We start from the raw sequence: 15,436 nt of genomic DNA on the forward strand, positions 1-15,436 counted from the left end.
CGGCGCTGCCTCGCGTGCGCGCTGGGAGCTCGGGGCGGAGGGCCGGCGCGGCGCCTGCAGTGCCCGGCGCGCCCGCACGGTGGCGCGGCGCGAGCCTGGCCGCTCTGGGCCGCCCGGCTCGTCAGCGCGGCTGCGCGGGCGGGGGCCGGAAGTGCGGGCGCGGGCGAGAGCGCAGGCCCGGGGCCCCGGGTCGAGGCTGCGCTCCGGGAGGCCGCCATGAAGCGGGATGTGCGTATCCTGCTGCTGGGCGAGGGTAGGCGTCGGGGCGGGACGGAGGCCGGGGTGTCGGGGCGCCGGGGCTGGGCCTTCCCTGGGCGGGGTCGCCGCGACCTTGGCCGCCCCGCTGACCGCGCCGCCCCGCGCAGCTCAGGTGGGGAAGACGTCGTTGATCCTGTCGCTGGTGGGCGAGGAGTTCCCGGCGGAGGTGAGGCCCGCGCGCGCCCGCGAGCCCCGCGCGCGACCCCCGCCGCCCGGGTCACCCTGCGCGATCTTCCCAGGTTCCTCCCCGGGCCGAAGAGATCACCATTCCCGCAGACGTGACCCCGGAGAGGGTGCCCACCCACATCGTGGACTACTCAGGTAGGCCGCCCGCCGCCCGGGGCTCCCGGAGGCCCATCGCCGGGCGCGGCTGCAGCGGGGTCTCCTCCCTCCAGAAGCCGAGCAGACGGCGGAGGAGCTCCGGGACGAGATTCACAAGGTAGCGTGCGTCCGAGGGCCCCGGGCGGGCTGGCGGCCCGATGGGCGTCGTTCTCCCGGGGATCGGGTTAGGGTGCTCAGGGCACCCTCCGCCTCCGTACTTCTGCCGTGAGCCCAGCACTGGGAGTTGTTTGCGCACCAGCGACCCACCAGGCTGGGAGCCGGAGAGGAAGAGAACTGCCCTCCCCTGCCACCCACGCAGCTGGGCAGCCGCAGGGCTCGCCACGCCCAGCGCTGCCTGCCCCTGTGGGCCCTGGGGAACGACTTCGGCGTCCTTCAGAGTGACACTCCACGGATCCCTGTGTTCTGGCCGCCTGACCCCCCCCCCCCCCACAGCGTCCAGTCCACCCTTCTGGACCTCCGGGCCCCTTGGATGTCGTAATGGAGGCTGCGGGCCGCACAGCCACCGGTCTGTGCTGCGGGGCCCCTGTATCCAGGCTGAGCACAGAGGAAGCTGCCCGTGGCCCCGCCTGATCTCCCCATGGCCTCTGTCAACTTGGGCACCACTGTGCAAGGAGCCCGCAGCCGCCCCAGGGGCAGCCCTCTGCCGTTTTGACCCTCGTGCTGCAGTTCTCACCGTCTCTCTGCTGCAGTGACGTGGGAGTGGAAGGTGGAGGCCAGGGCCGTGGGGCGAGTCCCGGGGTGGCCGTGTTTGTCCTGAGCCCTCCAGGGGACTGTCCTGCCGAGCTGCAGGTTCAGGGCGGAAGCAGTCCGGGAAGGGCCAGTCGGGTGTGAGCCGCTGACTGCCTGTCCCTGGTGTGATGTGGCCAGGGGACGCAGGCTAGAGGGGTACCAGGGAGGGGCAGGCTCAGGCCTCGGGCCACGTTGGGCAGCGGTGACCAGGAAGCCTGTGGTCACACTGTGGCACACCCTTCTTCCCACAGGCGAATGTGGTGTGTGTGGTATACGACATGTCTGAGGAGGCCACCATCGAGAAGGTGAGGCAGAAGGGTGGTACTGCTCCTGAAGATGCCAGCTGGGTGTCCAGCTGACCTGAGCAGGCCACTCTCAGCCTTCTCTCTCACAAGGGTTTGGGGGGGGGGCCTCCCAGAGCCACCCTGGGTGATGGGGACCTGTGGCCAGGACCCCAACAGCTTCTCCAGGGAGCTGTTGACCCCACCTCCCCTTGGACAGTATGGATGATCATGCTTCTGAGTCACAGATCTGTGGGAGGGGCTGCTGACCAGCCCTTGAGGCTGTTGGAAACTGCTCGGATGAGAGGAGGTCCCCCCAGCTGGCTGCTCTCCCCCAGTAGTGTGCCTGTGGTCCTCAGCGGGCTGAGCTGGGCCAGAGCTACTGGACAGGCAGGCAGGCCCTCTCACTGCCAGGCCTTGTCTTTCAGATCCGCACCAAATGGATCCCGCTGGTGAATGGGGGCACTGACAAGGAGCCCAGGTAATAGGCAGGGACCGGGGAGCTGGGCCCCACCAACTCTGTGCTCGCTGGTGACCAAGGGCCTCTTCCCCAGGGTCCCCATCATCCTGGTGGGCAACAAGTCAGACCTGCGGCCGGGGAGCTCCATGGAGGCCGTGCTGCCCATCATGAGCCAGTTCCCTGAGATCGAGACCTGTGTGGAGGTGAGCGGGTGGGCGGGGACAGGAATGCATGTGTTGGTGGCCCCTGGGCCCTGGGACAGGCCAACCATTCATGGAGGGCAAGTGAGGCCTTGCTTTCAGGGGAGGGACTGCTGACCCCCAAGCTCGCGTCTTCTGGGGCCCCCGGAGTCTCCTTGTGTTGGCACCCCTCAGCCTGCACATACCCCTTCAGTGCTCAGCCAAGAACCTGAGGAACATCTCAGAGCTGTTCTACTATGCACAGAAGGCCGTCCTGCATCCCACAGCCCCGCTCTACGACCCTGAAGCTAAGCAGGTGGGCGCAGCAGGTGCAAGGGTGAGCTGTGCTTGCTGTGGGGGTGGGTGCTGAGCCAGCTGTCCCTGCAGCTGAGGCCCGCGTGCACCCAGGCCCTCACACGCATCTTCAGGCTCTTGGACCAGGACCAGGACCAGGCGCTCAGCGACGATGAGCTCAACGCTTTCCAGGTGCGGCCCCACATCTGCTGGCAGTGCCCACCCCGGGCTGCAGCCGCCCTCCACCAGCAGCTGACTGGCTAACGGCAGCTTTCTCTCGGAGGCAGAAGTCCTGCTTTGGGCACCCCCTGGCTCCTCAGGCCCTGGAGGATGTGAAGGCAGTGGTGTGCAAGAATGTGGTGGGAGGTGTGCAGGACGACCGGCTCACCCTCGACGGTGAGTCCCCCTGTCCTGCCTGTTCCCCTGTTGTGGGGGGTCCGGTGAGCCCAGTGCAATCTCCGCCCTACCCCTGTATAAGTAGGCTTCCTCTTCTTGAACACACTCTTCATCCAGCGCGGCCGCCACGAGACCACGTGGACCATCCTGCGGCGCTTTGGCTATGGTGACACGCTCGAACTGACTGCCGACTACCTCTTTCCACCGTGAGTGGTGGGCGGGACTCAGGGCCCCTCTTCCCTCTCAGCACCAAAGGGGCCCAGGGTTACTGGAGGAACCCCACGAGGGTCGGGGCCCCTCGGGCTGGTGTGGGGTTGGAGTGCTGGCTCTAGGCAAAGTGCTGGGTGGAGCTTGGCTACCGCCTGCCAGGACAGCCACTGGGAGGTGCTCCTCTGTGGGTGGCAGGTGGGGAGCAGTGCCACGCAGACAAACCCAGATGAATACCTGCCCGCTCTGCCGCCATGGTGCTGAGCCCAGGGTGGGATATGGGGTGGGGAACCTCCTGGTCCCACAAGGAGGGTCCAACCTCTCTGATGGGGCAGCGGAGTGATACATAGGAGGGGCCCCGAACATGGTGGGCACAGGGCTTCCCTGGAATCTGACGGTCCCCTGCCATCCTGCAGGCTCCATGTGCCCCCCGGCTGCAGCACTGAGCTCAGCCACTTTGGCTACCAGTTTGTGCAGAGGGTGTTTGAGAAGCATGACCAGGTGAGGACGCTGTGTCCCCACTGTGCCCCTGCCTTGCCCCCACCGTGCCCTCCGCCATGCCTCCTGGCTTCCCGGCATAGCCCCTCTACCCGTAGGACCGTGATGGCGCCCTCTCGCCTGCAGAACTGCAGAATCTCTTCAGTGTGTTCCCCACCGCTCCTTGGGGTCCCCGGCTCCCTCGTGAGGTCCGTACAGAGGCCGACCGGCTGCCCTTGCATGGGTACCTCTGCCAGTGGACGTAAGTGTAGCTCCTGCCCCCTGAAATGCGGCCCGCCTCGCCGGTTCTGCGGTGACGCGCCCACCCCTGCTGTCCTCAGCCTGGTGACCTACCTGGACGTCCGGCACGCTCTCGAGCACCTCGGCCACCTGGGCTACTCCACCCTCTGTGAGCAGGCCTCGCAGGCCCACGCAGTCACAGGTGGGCGCCCCAGCCCCTGGCCCTCCCAGCAGCTCCCACCTCGGGCTTATCCTCACTACCCACCCACAGTGACGCGGGCCAAGCAGCTGGACCAGGAGAAGGGGCAGACGCAGAGGAGCGTCCTCCTGTGCAAGGTGGTGGGGGCCCGTGGAGTGGGCAAGTCCACCTTCCTGCAGGCCTTCCTTGGCCGTGGCTTGGGGGTGAGTTAGTGTCTTGTGCCGGCAAGGGGCCTGGCTCCCGCTGGAGCCTGGGGATGGGCAGTCTGGGGCGCTGTGGGGCCAGGGAGCTCAAGTGTCCCCCTCTTCAGCACCAGGACAGCAGGGACCCCCCTGAGGAGCCCATCACCCATGCCATCGACACTCTGCGAGTCAATGGGCAGGAGAAGTACCTAATAGTGAGTGGGGGTTCCCCGTAGAGCCTGGGTGCACACTGGGAACGCTGTCCCAACGTGCCCTGGAGACTGAGGCCCCTCTCTGTGCAGCTGTGTGAGGTGAGTGCAGACAGCCTGCTGGCCGATGCGCTTAGTGCCACCTGTGATGTCGCCTGCCTGATGTTCGACCACAGCAACCCCGGGTCCTTCGAGCTCTGCGCCAGTGTCTACAAGGCAAGGCGCTGTGGCCGGGACCCAGTGGGCATGGGAAGCTTGCTGTGGGCAGGGGCCCTCAGCCTCTCTTGTGGCCTTCCCACAGCACCACTACATGGACGGGCAAACCCCCTGCCTCTTCGTCGCCTCCAAAGCCGACCTGCCTGAGGGTGCCCTGCTGCCGGGATTGTCCCCAGCCGAGTTCTGCCACCGACACCGGCTGCCCGCCCCTACCCTGCTCTCCTGCGCTGGCCCTGCTGCACCTCGCACTGCTGTCTTCACCCAGCTCGCCACCATGGCCACCTTCCCGTGTGTACCAGCACCACAGCCCCTGCCCCAGGGTGCCCACTGTCCCTGTCACGGGGAGAGCAGCACAGTGGAGGGCAGGACGGGGGTGGTCAGAGTGGGCCTTGGCCCTGGCCCTGGCGCCTGATGGCCCCACAGACAAGGAGCAGCTCTGGGGCTCTGTGGTCTTTCAGGAGACAGGGTTGGGGGTACAGCTGCAGGCTTGGGGCAGCACCCCCAGGGTGTGTCCAGCCAGCCCCTTTGCCCGCAGACACCTGGTCCGTGGGGAGCAGCCCACCACCTCCTGGCTTCAGGTGACACTAGGTGCCGTCGGGGCCGCTGTTGCTGTAGTCCTCGGCTTCTCGCTCTACAGGGTCCTGGTGAAGAGCCGATGAGGCCCTGGGACCTGCAGTCTGCTCTCGGCCCCCAGGGTGCGGTGTGGGACCACCAGCTGGGGTGGGGGTGGGAGGCTTCTGTCTATACTTCACTTTTGAGGATGGGCCGCTCTTGCTGAGCCCCAGGGTGGACCCCCAGCTCCCAGCAGCCTGGATGCTGCCTAGCCACAGATCCAAGCGTTACCCACCTTGTGGGCATCATGGGGGGTGTGGGTGAGGAAGCCAGTGACCCCAGACCCAGATCCTCAGGGCTGCACTCTTTTCTCGTCCAGGTGGCCAGTGGGTATGATGGGGTCAGGGGCAGGTGGGGGAGATGAGAAGTGGCTGGACCTTGTGCAGCCCCCCATCACCGCCGCCACTTGGAATCGGGTTCAGGGCTGCACCCCTCATGGGGGACATGAGGCTGCATTTCCTGATTAAACTTCACTTGTGTCTTGTCCATCTCGGACCCTGCTTTCTGAAGGTGACTTTTTGAATCAACCAAAACACGTTCTTTGTTGGTGCCAGCTGGAAATGTCCCTCCTGAGTCCCATGCCCCCACTCTGGGCCTGGTCCGTATCCTGAGGCTATGCTCAGGCCAATATAAGGTCCACGTGTGGCTCGGCTGTGGCCAGGGAGCCTCTGCATCCATTAACGTCCATGCTGGCCTGAGACAGGCTGGAGGAGCCCTGACACCCAGGAGTATCCTGAAGCCTGCCCCCTGTGGGGCCAGGTGTGCTGAGGATGCGGGGTATGCCCAGTGCCCTGCCTCTGCTGTGTACATGGCCCTGGCATGGGGAAGGCCTGTTCCTCCCACTGGGAGGCAGCCAGAGAGGTCCACCTTGGGGGCAAGGACAGAACCCCCTTCTCCGCAAAGCAGGGAGTCTCTGGCTTGGGGCTGAGCACTGGCACCTGCCGACCAGACTTGCTTGGCTGCATCCTGGGGCCTGGAAGCAGGGGTTTGTGGCTGGGTGGAGGGCCTCGGCTGCCCAGACGTGCACCCCCTCTCCATCCTGCTGTCAGAGTTGTCCTGTGCCAAGCAGGCCCTTCAGGCCAGGGCCTCCCCCGAGACCTGACCTGCTGTTTGTAGGAGGGGCAGGGGGCTGCTGCAGACCCACAGGGTCTTGTGCCTGACCCGGAGGAGCCCAGTCAGACTTGAAGCCCTAGCCCTACCAGCCTCCCAGTTTCCAGCAGGGCAGAGTGCTGCTTGGCCGTGGTGCCTTCAGAATGCTGGGGTTAGGAGGCCCTGGGAGGGCTTGACTGCGCATGTATCCCTGTAGCTCTGCTGTGCCCCGTTGGCGGGACGGCCTGCTCTCTTCGGGAAGCTGGGCCACTCCCTGTCCCGGTGCCGTCTGGGGCAGGAGACCCGGCAGTCGCGCGTCATGGCTGCAGGGGCGGTCAGGGGTCTCCAGCCCCTGGGTGTGTGTGGTGCGTTGGTCTGCGGCTGAGCAGCGGCAGCTGCAAGGAACCCCTCCCACCTTTACTGGTGGCCTTCTTGCCTGCTGGGTGGGGCCGTGGCGCCCGCGGGCTGCGGAGCGCGGAGGGGGCGCCTTCAGGGAGCCCCGGCGAGGGGAGTCGGGCAGGGCGGTGATCCAGGTCTTCCCCGAAGAGGTGGCGTCGGCGCTGAGGCCCCAGCCGCGGGCGAACGCGAGGCGTGCGCTGGAGTGGCTGGGGTGCCGTCCGGGGACTGTTTCCCAGCTGTTGTCCCCGAGGGGAGCAGGGAGCTCTGGCAGCGCGGTGGGGGCGCCGCTGCAGGCGAAGGCGCTCGCGAGCAGGGTGCGCGCGTGGCGGAGCGGCGGCGGCGCGCGCGTTGGGGGCGGGCGGCTCCGTGACGCGGCGAGCGGAGCGGGCGGGCCGGGGCGGAGCGGAGTCGACCGCAGAGCAGCCCCTCCCGGCCGCGGCCGCCGACCCCGGCCCCCGGCCCGGCTCTATGGACAGGAGCTCGCTGCTGCAGCTTATCCAGGAGCAGGTGCGTCGGGTGGGTAGGGGGCTCTGGCACCGCCCCTGCCTGGGCCCTCGCTGTTGGGCTGAGCTGGGGGGACGGAGCGCCCAGGGAGCCCTGGCCCTCGCGGGACCCACTCCCCCAAGCCCCTTCTCTGCACGACCTTGGCCCCTGCCTGAAACCCCAGGAGAGGATGAGCCCGACCGGAGCGCCTAGGGAGGGGCGGGCGTTAAGGGGATGCTCCTCAGATCTGAGCACTACCCCTCCGAGTTGAGCAGGGCAGAAAAGAGGGGGAGACCCCTGAGAGCTGAGGAGCCGCTGCACTGGGACCGTGTGGGCGCAGAGCCTGACTGGAGGGCTCAGAGCCTGCCTCTCCCAGCTGGCCTGGAACAGCCTTGTGGTCTGGGGACTGGGCCTGCACTCAGCCTTGGTCGGCGGCCCCCCCACCCCAGCAGCTGGACCCTGAGAACACAGGCTTCATCGGTGCGGACACCTTCACTGGCCTGGTGCACAGCCATGAGCTGCCCCTGGACCCAGCCAAGCTGGACATGCTGGTGGCCCTGGCCCAGAGCAACGAGCAGGGCCAGGTCTGCTACCAGGAGCTGGTGGACCTGGTCAGTGCCACAGTTGGGTGGGCAGCAGGGGTGGGGACCCAGGCCTTGGAAGACACAGTGCCCTGCAGTGGGGGGTGTGGGCAGGCAGCCCCTCCTCCCTTGCCCTTCCCAATGGGGAGGGCTGCACGGCAGGGTAGGGCCTCAGACCCCCTGCGGAACTGGGTGGGCCACATGGGCAGGCAGACCGGTAGTGGGAGAGGGGATGGTGGCCCATGTTTAGGGAACCCCCATCTCCAGATCAGCAGCAAGCGCTCGAGTAGCTTCAAGCGGGCCATTGCCAACGGACAGCGGGCACTGTCCCAGGATGAGCTGCTGAACGAGCCAGGCCTGGGCTTCTACAAGCGGTTTGTGCGCTATGTGGCCTATGAGATCCTTCCCCGAGAGGTGGACCGCCACTGGTACTTCTACCGGCACCGCAGCTGCCCACCCCCCGTGTTCATGGCCTCAGTCACCCTTGCCCAGGTGTGCCCAGTGGCCTGCACCCCTGGGAGCCGCCTGCATCCCTGGCATGCCTGGCCCTGACGCCTGTCTCCCCCAGATCATCGTGTTCCTGTGCTATGGGGCCCGCCTCAACAAGTGGGTGCTGCAGACCTACCACCCCGAGTACATGAAGAGCCCCCTTGTATACCACCCTAGCCACCGTGCTCGGGCCTGGCGCTTCCTCACCTACATGTTCATGCATGTTGGGTGAGTGGGGGCCCACCTCGGCACCCCTTGAGGACGGGGGCTGGCAGCCTGATGGCTGACCTCACCCCTCATACCCATTTGCCCCAACATGGCCAGGCTAGAGCAGCTGGGGTTCAACACACTCCTGCAGCTGATGATTGGGGTGCCCCTGGAGATGGTGCATGGCCTGCTCCGAATCAGCCTGCTCTACCTGGCCGGCGTGCTGGCAGGTAAGGCAGGCATGCACCCCCCATGCCTCACTGGCAGGCCTTGCCCTCACGGTTCGCCCTTTGCTCACACAGGCTCCCTGACCGTCTCCATTACTGACATGCGAGCTCCTGTGGTGGGGGGCTCTGGCGGGGTCTACGCCCTGTGTTCGGCACACCTGGCCAATGTCGTCATGGTAACAGGGCAGCCACTGGGGTGGGGGTGTGGAGGGGCTCACACAGCCTGCCTCACAGCCTCTCTCACATCCCTTCAGAACTGGGCTGGGATGAGGTGTCCCTACAAGCTGCTGAGAATGGTGCTGGCCCTGGTGTGCAGTAAGTAAGGGACCAAGGGGCTGGGGGCCCTCAGCCTACTGCCAGAACAACTCCCACCTGCCACCTCCCTCTGCAGTGAGCTCCGAGGTGGGCCGGGCTGTGTGGCTACGCTTCTCCCCCCCACTGCCCACCTCTGGCCCCCAGCCCAGCTTCATGGCACACCTGGCAGGTGCAGTGGTGGGGGTCAGCATGGGCCTGACCATCCTGCGCAGCTACGAGGAACGCCTGCAGGACCAGTGCGGCTGGTGGGTGGTGCTGCTTGCCTACGGCACCTTCCTGCTCTTTGCCATCTTCTGGAACATCTTCGCTTACGACATGCTAGGTGCCCACACCCCGCTGCCGCCCTGATGGGCTCCCCAGAGCTACAGGGGACAGGGCAAGTGTGTGTGGGCCAGCCCCAAGGTGGCCCTGCACATCGGCCCTCTGCGAATGTCCATCTTGAGTCTGCTTCTCCTTCTTGGGGGTGGGTGGCCCCAAAGCCCACTGAATCCAGGCCAAGTCTTATACCAGCCCTGGCCACCACACCTGGGGGACAGGACTTCTGGGCCAGCTGGTGGAGGTACCCAAAGGTGGCCCCAGAGAAGATCATGTCTCAGCCTCACCCCCTGGACTTGCAGTCTGAGCCTTTCTGGAGAATGAATAAATATTTTACACAGCACCAGGTGGCTGTGCCAGGGCCGTGGGGGATGCTCTGGCCTCCACCACACTTGCTGAGCAGGCTGTGAGGTCCCTTTCCTCCGTGTAGACAGCCTGGGCTTCCCTGTCACTCCTCTGCGTCTGGTATGAGGTGTCTGTTTGGGTGGTGGGAGTCCCTGGGGGCACTGCGGGCCTCATAGTCAGGAGTGCAGTAAGCATTTATTTAGCCTCCACAGCAGCCAGTCCTGCTTGTCCAGCTCGCGGACCAGAGAGACTGCTGGCCTGCAGTTGCACGGCAGGTGAGCAGACCCAGGGCCACAGGCAAGCTCAGTCCGCCTGGATCCTTTGCTTGTTGGCTGGCCCAGCATCCTGAAGGGGGGGGCTGGGGCTGGGGCCAAGGTCAGGCAGCACGTGTGAACACAGCTTCTCCACAGCCCAGGTCCACAGTGCCGTCTCCATTTGGTGAAGGGTCCACAGCCCTGAGGCACTGCCAAAGGAGGAGCAGAGGGAGTCTAGGGCCCCGGGCACACTGGCCACCCTGCCTTGCTGGGCAGCTCTGTATACTCCACCCTGACCAGGATCCTGGATGCCCTCCCACCCCAGGAGGCCCCTCACCTTAGCTCAGGGCTGTGACTTGCTACCGCACACGACCCAGGTACACAGGTCATGCGTGAGGGTGCACCGCAGGGCTGGCAGGGCCAAGTGCCTCGGTGGACATGAAGGCTGCTGCGTTGGGACTGCTGCGGGCAGGAAGGGCCAGCACTCAGGTCCTAACAGTCTCGGAACAACCAGTAATGCTCGTGTCAAGGATGTGGCCATTGGCCCGTTTCACAGACAAGGACACTAATTAATAGTCCAGGTCCCACTCACGACTCTGCCAGGGCGTCCAGCTCGCCAGATTAACCCAAGGAGGCGGTGGAGCAGGAAGAAGGCAGTGGCCGAGCGCTGGACCACCAGCTCCAAGGGGCTTGGCGGTCACGAGCTGCCTCCGGCGTCGGCCAGACCGGGTCGCGGCTCACCGTGTCGGGCCCGGTCAGGCTCCCCGCCGCGCCCCCCGCCCCGCCCCCGGCGTGGGCGCCCCTCACCGACCAGCTTCCACTCCAGCGCGCCTCGTGTCACGTGCCTCTCCACTCGGCCCCCGTTGGCCGCGGGAAACTCGTCTCGATACGTCGGGAAGGGTGGTCACGGAGAGTCCGAAAGTGGGGGCTACCCTTCCTACCGAACCCCACCGTCCTACCATCGGTCCAGAGCTTCCAACCGCCCCTGGGGGCCCGCGCGCGCCCGCAGCATCTCCCCGTGGCGCGCCAGGACGGCTGCCCACTGGCCCGGGCCCCACAGCCCACAGCCGCGGGTGGCCAAGTCCGCGCTCCAGGGCAGGGCGGGCTTCCGTCGGCGCGACGCCCCCTCGCGCGGGGCCGACGCCAGCCGCCGCAGCCCTCGGCCGCGCCTCCCCGCACCTCTGACGTCGGGGGCCGCGCCGCCGCGACAGCTCGCGCCCGGCCAACCCCGTCCCCGGCGGGTTGGGAGCACGCACGACCCCGCCCACCGTGCGCGCCCGTCCGCCCCGATGACTCCGCCCCTCGCGGCCGGAAGTTCCGGTGGCAGAGCGCTGGACCGGGCCCGGGCGGATCGAGGGCTCGGGCTGCGGGCGCAGGGCGGGCCGGGCGCGGAGCCTGGGAGCGGAGCCCGGGCCGTGCCGCGCGGCGCCATGAAGGGCAAGGAGGAGAAGGAGGGCGGCGTGCGGCTGGGCGCCGGCGGTGGAAGCCCCGAGAAGAGCCCGAGCGCGCAGGAGCTCAAGGAGCAGGGCAACCGGCTCTTTGTAGGCCGCAAGTACCCGGAGGCAGCGGCCTGCTACGGCCGCGCCATCGTGAGTGCGACCGGGCTGGGATGGGGTGGGGTTGGGGGCGGGCCCCCGGATTCGTCCTCGCGTCCTCCTCGAGCTCCTGCTCGGCTGCCCCCGTCGACCCTTTGGAGGGTCCTGGTTTGTACGGAGGGGCGTTTGGGCCCCGAGGGCCCAGTGAGGATCTTGTTCCGCAGGGGCTGAGGCCGCGGCTCCCTAGCCAGTGCTGCTTGCCGAAGAGCTGTGGCGGTGGGAGCTTCAGGGAGCTTGAGGCCCCCGGGCTAGGCCTGGGGACGCTTGCCTCTTGACCCTGGGCCCCAAGCTGGGGATCCCTACATGTCTGGGAAACTTACCTTTACAAGACCTACTGGCGTCCAGAGGGTGGACTCAGGCAGGTCTCAGAGCCAGGACTCCACCCTCCCCACTCATCCTCAGGACCCAGGGGCTTTGAAGCCGAGAAACCTCTAGCGTCTTGACTCCAGCCACCGGCCCCAAGCCGGGACAGGGCCTGGGACAGAAGGGGCAGGCTGAGCTCACTCCCTCATGCTGGCTGGCCTGGCCTTGGTCCCCAGACCCGGAATCCTCTGGTGGCAGTGTATTACACCAACCGGGCATTGTGCTACCTGAAGATGCAGCAGCACGAGCAGGCCCTGGCCGACTGCCGGCGCGCCCTGGAGCTGGATGGGCAGTCTGTGAAGGCACACTTCTTCCTGGGGCAATGCCAGCTGGAGATGGAGAGCTACGATGAGGCCATCGCCAACCTGCAGCGAGGTGGGCCTACAGGCTGGCTGATTGCAAAGGCGCCTGGGGTCAGGCAGGTGGACGGGCCAGAGGGTGACCAGAAGCCTCTATTCCCCTAGCCTACAACCTAGCCAAGGAGCAGCGGCTTAACTTTGGGGACGACATCCCCAGCGCCCTGCGTATGGCCAAGAAGAAACGCTGGAACAGCATGGAGGAGCGGCGCATCCGCCAGGAGAACGCTCTGCATGCACACCTCACACGGCTCATTGTGGCTGAGCGGGAAAGGTGGGCTGTGGTGGTGCAGGCTCCAGACCCCCCACTTCCCATTCCCCTGCCCCAGGTCACCACTCATGTAACTGAGTCAGAGCACAAGTGTTTATTGAAGGTCAACACTGGCAAGCAGGTGACAGGGAGACAAGGCCCGAACACGCCTGAGGTCGGGGTGAATCTGACCTCTCCTGGCCGTACCCATCTCTAACCAGCTCCTGGTCGGCCCCCAGGGAGCTGGAAGAATGTCAGCGGAACCATGAGGGTGATGAGGACGATGGCCACATCCGGGCCCAGCAGGCCTGCATCGAGGCCAAGCACGTGAGGGCACCCCGGCCCGGGTGTGTGTGTGTGTGTGAGATGGACAGACATGGGCCCACTGGTTCCTTTCGGGCCTGTGTGCCTGCACCTGGGAAGGGAGGTGGGGTGTCTGGCCCACACACAGTTGCTTGATTCTTTGCAGGATAAGTACTTGGCAGATATGGATGAGCTCTTCTCACAGGTGGATGAGAAAAGGAAGGTAAGCACCTGCCTCTGGGACCTTTGGGTAGTAGGAGCTGGACCAGTGTCTCCCTTTGCCCCTGACCTGACCCTGTGTGCTGCAGAAGCGAGACATCCCTGACTACCTGTGTGGCAAGATCAGTTTTGAGCTGATGCGGGAGCCGTGCATCACGCCCAGTGGCATTACCTACGATCGCAAGGACATTGAGGAGCACCTACAGGTGAGGCTCACAGGCAGTGGGAACAGGGCCCATACCCTCGAGCGCCTTCTGACCCTACTGTCACTGCAGCGTGTAGGCCACTTCGACCCTGTGACCCGGAGCCCCCTGACCCAGGAGCAGCTCATCCCCAACCTGGCCATGAAAGAGGTCATCGATGCGTTCATCTCCGAGAATGGCTGGGTGGAGGACTACTAAGGCAGGGCGAGTGAGGGTTGCCAGCCCACCTTGCCCAGTACCCTGGGATGGTAGCCCCCGGCCCCTGGACATAGTTTGTGTTCCTGGTTCCCTGCTCCCCGCCACCCCTGTGTCCTCACCCCACCCCCATTAGTTCTGCTCTCTGTCCCCCTTCTGGGCCGGAAACAGCAGGTGAGGGTGGTCAGGGCTGATGCGGCCGCCGCCACCACTGTCCCTGTAATAAAATGTGTGAGCGCTATAGGGGTATGTGCTGGCGTGCGATGGGCTCACCAGCCATCCACTCTGGCTAGCTGAGGAAGGTGGAGATGAAGACACTGGTGTCGAGGTTGAGTGTGGCATGCCACCATCGGTCAGGGAAATACAGCACCTGGTGGGGAGTAGGGTGGGGCATGGGTTAGTGGGCCTTTGGCCTGGCCTTATCTGGCCCACCTGCCAGCTACTGACCTCACCAGCCTGGATGGTGCACTCCAGGGGCCGTTCGGATAGTGCCAGGGCTGGATACGTGTCCCGGAGCCAGGCCAGGGTGGTCTTGTTGGGGTGGAACTCAGGTGTCTCCTCAGGGGGGTACAGGAACCAACGCTGGGGTGGGAGCGGTGAGGTCACTGCTGGTGCATCCGTCAGTAAGCCCCTAAGCCTCAGGCCTTACCCTGTGCTGACCTTGCGGCCGTAGATCACTTCTGAGAACCCAGGCCCATGCCAGTGGAAGGGCACCCCAGAGCCAGCTCCTGTGCGGTCAGGATGAGCAGCCAGTGAGCAAACCCAGCCTGAAGTTCTCCACCTCCCCAGATGCCCAGGTCCCGCAGACCACCCACCTGCAATTCCAAAGCTGTAAGCAGGAGAGGCCCCCAGCAGGCCAAATGGGGGTGGGGAGTAGTGCCGCAAAAGTGATGCCCATTCAGTGAAGTTGTTGTCCCCAAAAAAGTACAAGGTGTCTGCTAGTACGAGAACACAAGAGTGTAGAGATCCTACCACCTGGGCACTCCCAAGTGCCCCGTCCCACCCCTCGGTCTCGAAAGTTTCTCACCGTTGCCCAGAGAGGTGGGGTCCTGGGGGTGCAGCAGCTGCTCCACGTAATCCTGAAAGGGCAGGTCCACTGCGGCAAAGGGGCCTGTCAGACCTGGCTGGTGCCGCCACCCGGATGCTGGCAAGCAGGCTGTGCCGCAGGGTGGAGCCCCTCACCTTTCTGGTAGGAGTAGGTGTTGGCAGTGCTCAGCCGGACCACGCTGTTCCCAAATGAGGCCAGAAGCCTCTCGCGGGAGCACAGGGTCCGGAACCTCTGTGGGGGTGGGTGTAGGACTTTTAAGGCCTGAGGGTCGCAGGCCCGGGAAGCGCGAGGTGGCCGGGAAGGGCGCCAGCACCCACCGAGTTGTCCGTGAGCCCCTGCAAGATGACAGGCCTGGAGAAGGCGTAGCTGCAAAGAAGGGCAGATTCACCGCCGGGTCGGCCGCGCCCGTACGCGTTCGCGCGAGGTCACGGGGCGGTGGCCTCCGGGGGCGAAACTAAGGGCGTGGGAGGTGCGGCTCGCCGGGTCGGTGCACGTACTGCTGCACGAACTCGGCGTAGGTGAGGTCCGCCCGGCGCTCCACCGTGCAGCGCTCCTCGGCCACCGCGGCGGTCGGCGTCCCAGGCCCGCGTCGCTGCCTGCGGGACAGCTCGTCAGCGGCCTGCCGCGCGCCCCGCCCGCATGCAGGCCGCGCGCTGCCCACCGGCGCCGCTCACCATCCTCCGTCGCCCGCTTCCCCGCCGCCTAGCCGAGCCGGAGCCGCCAGCGTCCAGAGCGCGAGCAGCAGGAGCGGCCGCACTCTGGGCGCCATGACCTGCCGCCGAGAGGCACGCTGGGAGTCCCGGCGTCGTGGCTAAGAGGCCGGGCGCCAGGCTCCACCCGGCAGCGGCCGCCTTCGGCCCGCCCCGGAAGGAGCGACTCCGGGAGGCGGGGCCAAGGCCGTCTGCGCGCGGCTGGTGGC

At 66.2% G+C, this 15,436-nt stretch overlaps 4 protein-coding genes across 21 annotated transcripts; 3 read left to right on the forward strand and 1 right to left on the reverse strand.

The window, feature by feature from the left end:
- The first annotated feature begins 126 nt into the window (after positions 1–126).
- On the forward strand, positions 127–5,767 carry RHOT2 (ras homolog family member T2). Of its 10 annotated transcripts, XM_036915741.2 has the most exons (20): positions 127–253; positions 366–424; positions 498–579; positions 654–697; positions 1,581–1,634; positions 2,039–2,091; positions 2,165–2,273; positions 2,464–2,565; positions 2,637–2,735; positions 2,831–2,939; positions 3,025–3,145; positions 3,563–3,647; positions 3,743–3,885; positions 3,965–4,065; positions 4,135–4,265; positions 4,373–4,459; positions 4,547–4,669; positions 4,755–4,957; positions 5,205–5,364; positions 5,601–5,767. In XM_036915741.2, exons 1-19 carry the CDS (start codon positions 217–219, stop codon positions 5,326–5,328), a joined length of 1,866 nt encoding a protein of 621 aa, XP_036771636.2. In that variant the 5' UTR covers positions 127–216; the 3' UTR covers positions 5,329–5,364; positions 5,601–5,767. The 10 variants fall into 10 exon arrangements, with proteins under 10 accessions (XP_036771636.2, XP_057343742.1, XP_057343743.1 ...); XM_057487759.1 differs by having other exon boundaries at positions 5,205–5,767; XM_057487760.1 differs by having other exon boundaries at positions 657–697; positions 5,205–5,767.
- A 1,349-nt stretch (positions 5,768–7,116) lies between these two features.
- On the forward strand, positions 7,117–10,038 carry RHBDL1 (rhomboid like 1). 4 transcript variants are annotated; one of them, XM_036915783.2, is made up of 8 exons: positions 7,117–7,276; positions 7,702–7,863; positions 8,101–8,325; positions 8,402–8,550; positions 8,647–8,759; positions 8,832–8,932; positions 9,011–9,071; positions 9,148–10,038. In XM_036915783.2, exons 1-8 carry the CDS (start codon positions 7,238–7,240, stop codon positions 9,417–9,419), a joined length of 1,122 nt encoding a protein of 373 aa, XP_036771678.1. In that variant the 5' UTR covers positions 7,117–7,237; the 3' UTR covers positions 9,420–10,038. The 4 variants fall into 4 exon arrangements, with proteins under 4 accessions (XP_036771678.1, XP_057343767.1, XP_036771679.1 ...); XM_057487784.1 differs by having other exon boundaries at positions 9,241–10,038; XM_036915784.2 differs by having other exon boundaries at positions 7,705–7,863.
- A 1,252-nt stretch (positions 10,039–11,290) lies between these two features.
- On the forward strand, positions 11,291–13,710 carry STUB1 (STIP1 homology and U-box containing protein 1). Of its 4 annotated transcripts, none has more exons than XM_036915781.2 (7): positions 11,292–11,574; positions 12,120–12,318; positions 12,408–12,573; positions 12,771–12,876; positions 13,019–13,075; positions 13,161–13,277; positions 13,347–13,710. In XM_036915781.2, the coding sequence occupies exons 1-7, from the start codon at positions 11,416–11,418 to the stop codon at positions 13,470–13,472; spliced, it is 930 nt and encodes a 309-aa protein (XP_036771676.1). In that variant the 5' UTR covers positions 11,292–11,415; the 3' UTR covers positions 13,473–13,710. The 4 variants fall into 4 exon arrangements, with proteins under 4 accessions (XP_036771673.1, XP_036771676.1, XP_036771675.1 ...); XM_036915782.2 differs by having other exon boundaries at positions 11,293–11,574; positions 12,789–12,876; XM_036915778.2 differs by having other exon boundaries at positions 11,291–11,574; positions 13,161–13,710.
- Positions 13,608–15,410, reverse strand: JMJD8 (jumonji domain containing 8). Of its 3 annotated transcripts, none has more exons than XM_036915795.2 (9): positions 15,192–15,388; positions 15,015–15,113; positions 14,835–14,883; positions 14,652–14,748; positions 14,497–14,565; positions 14,285–14,404; positions 14,130–14,197; positions 13,917–14,051; positions 13,608–13,839 (listed from the first exon to the last, which is right to left on the reverse strand). In XM_036915795.2, the coding sequence occupies exons 1-9, from the start codon at positions 15,284–15,286 to the stop codon at positions 13,759–13,761; spliced, it is 813 nt and encodes a 270-aa protein (XP_036771690.2). In that variant the 5' UTR covers positions 15,287–15,388; the 3' UTR covers positions 13,608–13,758. The 3 variants fall into 3 exon arrangements, with proteins under 3 accessions (XP_036771690.2, XP_036771693.2, XP_036771692.2); XM_036915797.2 differs by having other exon boundaries at positions 13,609–13,839; positions 13,922–14,051; positions 15,192–15,410; XM_036915798.2 differs by lacking the exon at positions 14,285–14,404 and having other exon boundaries at positions 15,192–15,402.
- Positions 15,411–15,436: the final 26 nt, after the last annotated feature.

The sequence above is a fragment of the Manis pentadactyla genome, chromosome 10 (assembly GCF_030020395.1).
Source record: "Manis pentadactyla isolate mManPen7 chromosome 10, mManPen7.hap1, whole genome shotgun sequence".
Taxonomy (NCBI): domain Eukaryota; kingdom Metazoa; phylum Chordata; class Mammalia; order Pholidota; family Manidae; genus Manis; species Manis pentadactyla.